Source organism: Calidris pugnax, unplaced genomic scaffold (genome assembly GCF_001431845.1).
Source record: "Calidris pugnax isolate Ruff unplaced genomic scaffold, ASM143184v1 scaffold25, whole genome shotgun sequence".
Lineage (NCBI taxonomy): Eukaryota > Metazoa > Chordata > Aves > Charadriiformes > Scolopacidae > Calidris > Calidris pugnax.
The window spans coordinates 15,678,255-15,684,254 of NW_015090805.1; the positions used below are offsets into that span (position 1 = coordinate 15,678,255).

Below are 6,000 nucleotides of genomic sequence, written 5' to 3' on the forward strand. Positions count from 1 at the left end.
AGTTTATCATTACCAACAACTGAAATAAATGTTAGTATGAATTTTCCTTGAGAAAATTTTACAATTCTGGTATTCTACCCTGGAGCTAAACTAGATTAAGATTTTGATGAAGAATAAAATTCTTCATGAACCAGGACTTCAATTCTGCCTGTACTTGAATTGAGACAGCTGAAATCTGACTAAAGATTTGAAGCTAACTATTTAACCATTGAGTAACAAGTCAAGTGAAGTAAGGGAACTTTCTTTGCAAAAGCAAAAAGGTACTATTTTTCTGAAGGGCTAACATCTAGGGTAAACCCATCTGTTTCCTGTGAGGTTTATACTTTGTTTGGAAATCAATCCACAGTTTGAATTAAAATAATATGGAGGGTGATAAAGAAAAGTATGAAACGGGAAGATTTTATGTTTTACAGATTGTTTTCTGAAGAAATTTACTCTGTGTAAGCATCATGTATTTCACAGCCAGAAAACATGAACTTTAACCACAGGCTATATTAGATCCATGATACACAGGTACATCCTGTCTGCACAGCATGAGATTGTTGAGCTTTTTTGAGAGGTCTGTCAATACTCTCCCCGAGTTGCAGATTTTTGAGTTTGAATACAGCAGCTAAACAAGGTCAAGCTATTTACAAGATAATTTGCTTCTACTTAGTTTTGGAGCAGTTTTCAAAAACCATGCAGCAGGAGTTAGGCATCTTAGCTTTTTCTGGGGCCTTTGTGGTTTGGAAAATAACATTTTGGATATCAAGGTAAGGTTAGGAAGCTTCCATCAGCCACCCACTCCCACTGAAAAGTCCAGTGCTTTAGAAAACCGAGCACTTCTGAAGACCAGCACATTATATCTCACTACACAGTCCACAGAGTAGGTAAAATGGTGCATTCAAAAGACACAACTTCTTCTATAACACAATGTGTCACAAACAAGGCTACATGATTAATTACATAAGCAAGCTCTGGAATACATGAGTGTGGGAGGGGAAAAGCTGCCACATCTACTGTGGAACATGGTGACCACGTGTGGTGACTGTTGCACCTATGGACAGCCTAAAGGACATCAATCTGAAGGATGAGACCAAAGTCTCCAGCAGTCACCTCTGAGAAGCATACTGCAGGATCACAGCCAACCTCAATGTTAACTTAGATGTTGTTATATTCATATAATTGTATTTTTAGTTCTTGGATGCTGAGGTTTCTGCTTCTGATGGACAAAAGATACTGATCTCGTCGTGTGTATATACCAACTCTGTTTCTACAGTTCTTCAAGATCAGTCATGTTTCTATCTCAAACTATTTCTCAGGATACTTATTTTGACAATTTTTCTCTGTCTTTTTCTGTCCTTTCTAGTTGAACAACAGCAGAAAAGTGAGGGTGGTGAGGAGATGCGGAGCTTAAGCCCTCACCATGGTTTTGACAAATCACAGTTAAATGACTGCCCAAGAGATTCTGGCTGTTACATCTCATCAGAAAATTCAGATAATGGTAAAGAAGAAGTAGACCCAGAAACCCTGTCTGACATGGTCCAGTCAATAACAATCACCGAGTCAAACTGATTCAACCCTGCTGCTTTTCTGCAGATTTTCAGAAAAGACAATCAGATTTGCCAGTATAATGGCACAGAAGCAGAACACAAAACATCCTCAACACCGAAAATCTACTTCTGTCTGATGTACAATGCTCTAGACTGTTTAATATGTGAACACTTGGTAACTAAATGTTAGCTAATAATATCTCACAGTTTTCTTTTCAATGAAACCACAGACATTTCACTGAAAAAGTTTTTATATATGTATTTATAAATATTTGTACAGCAAATGCATTTTCTGTAATAATAGAGAATTGTTTTAGGTAGTGGTAGATAATCATAATCATTTCTGGAACTGTCCAACATGTAAATATTGTACAGATTTATTTTAAAAAGGTACAGATTAATGACACTGTCTATGTTTTTAGTTGTGTTTTGCTGATATTTGTACAGAACGTATTTTCACTGATATATCATCATAATAAAAAGGTGGATACATTCACATCCTATTTTGAAAAGTATCACGCTAATTCTCATTAATATTAAAGCTATTTGATACCCTTCTTCTCCAAAATGGGTTCTAACGTAGACTCTCATCTCCTACACTTTATCCTAGAAGTACGAAAGAACTGTAGTGTGAATCTGAATCGAGCTCTTTGTATTCATTATCTTTTAGAGAACATAGACATCTGAATGGCAATTTCTTTATTGTTATTTTCACACCTGCTCTCATTCTTCCCAACCATTATACAGAGAATCCAAGCTTGGAGCCAAAAAAATCAGTATCAATGCTATGCTTTTATGATTATTTTTGTGAAGCTCTTGCCTTTTGTGCGTGGTGTGAAGTTTGTTAATAGAGTATTCGTTTATATATGAAATTTGGAAGATAATATTGTGCACTGTTGTCTTTCCTATGAGATTTTATTGTCATTTCCAGTATATTTTGCACTGGAATACACATTTTAACTGTGTGTCTTTTTTTAGAGTACTTCCTTCAAAAATAAACAGAATCATGTGTTTGAGCCCTTTAAAAACTACTTGATTTTTAATGTGGTCGTTACATTTCAAAAACTGCTCTGTTGTACGACTAACACAGTAAATGGCAACTCCACTGAGCATTTTTATCATGCATAATAATCTGTGTATCAAATCAACAGAGAAACTTTTTGCTCACCAATTAGTCACACAATTTTCATAATTTAAGGCATTTTGCATTTATGTTAAAAAGTTTCCACATATTGCTGACAGTTTAAAAGAAAATCACCTTCTGAAGAGATGAAGCTCGGAAAGTTCCACCCCAAAAAGAGAATTTCTGAAGAAGCTATAAATAAATGGAAACCTTTTCTCTTTTTTTTTTTTTTTTTCTAGTGGAAATGCTTTCTGTAGTTTTCATGGTTTCTCAAATGGCTAGTGCTGTCAGACTCCTAATACACAGATCTGCTTTGAAGGTGGTAGCATAAAAAGGGCAGTTTTAGAAAATGGCATTAACTAGATTTCAAAGATTTGGAAAAAATAAAGCCTGTCTAGAAAAATAAACAAGAATGAGAGATGCGAAGATTTGTTTCTGGTTTTAACTTGCCTTTTATGCTGGCAACAATCGCCATTGTTTAGCAGCAATGATCCTGTATTGCCAGGCATGCTGGGGATGCAGAATCCCTTGAAGGGATGAAGTACATGAGAGCTTGTATCAAGCAGCTTTATTGGTGTTTTAATGTTTTCTAACCAGTAGTGTGCCATGACACACAGTACTGATTTAATATGATTTTAATAACTTTTTCTGAAATAGTGTAGTTTGATTAGCTTCTATCATCTCCTCATTTTAAAGGACTAAAGTCAGCTTGAATTCCTCTAAGACGGACCTATGTTTTGGCTTTTGTGGCAGATGCGTTTAGTCTTCATGTTGGTTCTATCTAGACATCTGTGAAATTGCTGAACCCGTAAAAAAATGTTGAGGTTAGTTTAAATATGATTATGACTGTCAAGAAACAGCTCAATTAGCTGGGTCAAGGACTAACAACCACAGAGACCAGAGATGTACTGTGATACAAATACTCTGAGAAATGTTTATTTGCATAGGTTTGCAAATGAAAATAGGTCTCACTAAGTAGTTAGAGTGATGCAGGCAAGGCTTTCAACAAAGCAGATCACCCAACAGCTGCTATTATTTTACAGAAATCGAATCCTGAGTAATTTAGGTTGATGCCAAGAAGATAAATGTGTAAGTTAACTAGTTGTAACTATGGGCTTGAGCTGTGGTTAACTACTCCTGTTTATAATCGGTAAGATTTTGTCCAAAGGGCTTGTTCAGAAAAATGTGTTAACCGAAAGCTTTTTGAAGACATTTGTAACTTCCTGCAAAGGCAGAGCAGATTAGATCTCAAACTGAGAAATTTCTGTTCTCTCAAGCTATTCTGAGAAAAGGCAAATGAGGAAATTTCATACCACAAAGAAAAAAATCGCTTGTTTCCTACAAGCAGCATACCCAACCTTCTTTCATCTCTCAGTGGTCTTGTTAATCACACTGATCATGGTCTAAACTGTTTGTAATAGCAAAAAGAGTCCTCTGACCAGCTCTAGTGCTGGATAATCCGAATAAAAGATAATTCAAGCAATTGTTGGAGAAAGTCTGGTGGAGAACTGAGCTACTTTTGAGGAATCTTTAAAATGTCCCAGAGACAGGGAAGAGAAGCAAGCAGCAGAGATTTTGTTGCTCTCCGTCACTTGCTCAATGGTGTCATGTCCCTTTTCATTTTTACTAACCTTCCTCTACAGTTTAGGAGGACTATAAGGTTTGTAAGTCTCTTAGTTAGAGATAACTGGGAGTCCACTGCTCCCTGCAGTTACCAAGCATACAAAAAGATGCAAAACCAGCCAGCAGTCATAGAGCTGACGCTAACGAAGCTAGCCCTAGCCGGTGGGTATTTCCCTTGCCGCAGAGGCCACGGTGCAGGTGCAGCAGACTTCCCCCCAGAGCTGTGGGGCTGGGCTGGCTGCTGGCTCCACGCGCTGCCGCTGGCCTGCCGCAGAAAGCCAGTAACCCAGAAAGAACTTAGGTGACCCACAGAAAACATTCAGGTGGTGGTGGGCATCCTCGCCCCCAGGGAAGAGCCACCTCTGGTCAAAGTTAACACCCCTTTTGGCAGTGTTGCCTCACGCTCAGCCCCGTCTCACTGCCGTTCACAGCCGCCATCACATGAAAGGAGAGCTGCCCGACCGTCAGAGAGAGTAGCAGAGGCCCAGACGGCAGCGCTGCGTGCGCTCCACGCCGACTGGCCTGCAGGCCCCAGGAGTCAGCATCCTGCTCTCCACGATTTGCAGCAAAACTTCTGAAAGTCAGTGGGCACACACGCATCAGCACAGAGGCTACAGCAGCAAGGAAGGGGTTTGCATTCATTTTGCCGAGGTGTGAATGAGCACATGAAGCATACGGCAGAACGTGGGCATATCTGTGGAAATTTTGGAGGAGATCGACCTCTGAGGGACTCAACTAATTACTGACTGCCAGCTGCAGCACAACCCTCTGAGCCCAGCAGTCCAGCCAATTTTCCACCCACCTGACCGCCCAGTTATCCATCCCATACTTCATCAATCCTACCACTGAGTGGCCAGTCTCTCCTGCGATGTGAGGAAGCCCACAGCTCACTAGCTGTGATATCAAAGGGGCCTTTATACCGTAGCACTTGCTCCCAGGTAGTGGCAATTAAAATAATTTCTGGCATCGTCAGGGGTTCTGCAACACACTGGTGGAGCCATTGGAAAAAAAAAGGCTGGTGCAGAGAGCACAAGGCAATATTGAAAGAAAAAAAGGATACCTCAGGTGCTGCAAACCAGACAGACCAGTTTCTAGATGTCACTAGGTTCACTGGATAAGTACAACCTGCCCCTTCACTGGAAATCAGCTGTTTCATCTAGTCAAGGTTAGTTCTTTCTGCCCACAGATACACATATACATACACACACAAACCTGTGGTGTCAACAGTCAAAGGAAGACATGCTGTAGACTTTCAGTGCCTTGAATCATACTAGCAGTGTGGTGTCTGTCCTAAGGCAGCCTCAATGGCAGTTTTGCAACCAAGTCGCATGTCATCATAGATGGCTGAGTCTTCCTTCATGTCTGAGGGAAGTAGTTCCATCATGTCTAGTAACAGCATGGCAAACCCTCTGCCTATTTTCCCAGCTCAAAGATGAGGTTTTGGGTTACGTTAGCCACTGAAGATGATATTTGCATCACACTGATGTCTGCTGGGTATGTATGTTGTACTACTGCTTTGTGCAATGACACTCATTGGTCAGTTCCAAGAATATGTTACATAGGATGGTGTAAGCATCTTGTTTTGGTCTAAGAGCTCCTGCACAAAGTGTTCACTTGCATCCCTGATCTTTCGTTCCTGGTAGGTAATTAGCAGGTTTTTCTCTACAACTCCGGGTAGAATGTGGAAGAAGCATTCAATTTGTATGAGACAGTGTTTGGCTT

General features: G+C 40.0%; 1 protein-coding gene across 2 annotated transcripts in view; it reads left to right on the forward strand.

Moving 5' to 3' along the window:
* The window catches only part of SAMSN1 (SAM domain, SH3 domain and nuclear localization signals 1), a 72,334-nt gene extending 69,774 nt beyond the window's left edge, over positions 1-2,560 (forward strand). For both annotated transcript variants that reach the window (XM_014938294.1, XM_014938296.1), the window contains one exon: positions 1,349-2,560. In XM_014938294.1, the coding sequence (XP_014793780.1) occupies positions 1,349-1,554 (206 nt within the window). In that variant the 3' untranslated portion in view covers positions 1,555-2,560. The remainder of the gene's footprint in view (positions 1-1,348) is intronic.
* Positions 2,561-6,000: the final 3,440 nt, after the last annotated feature.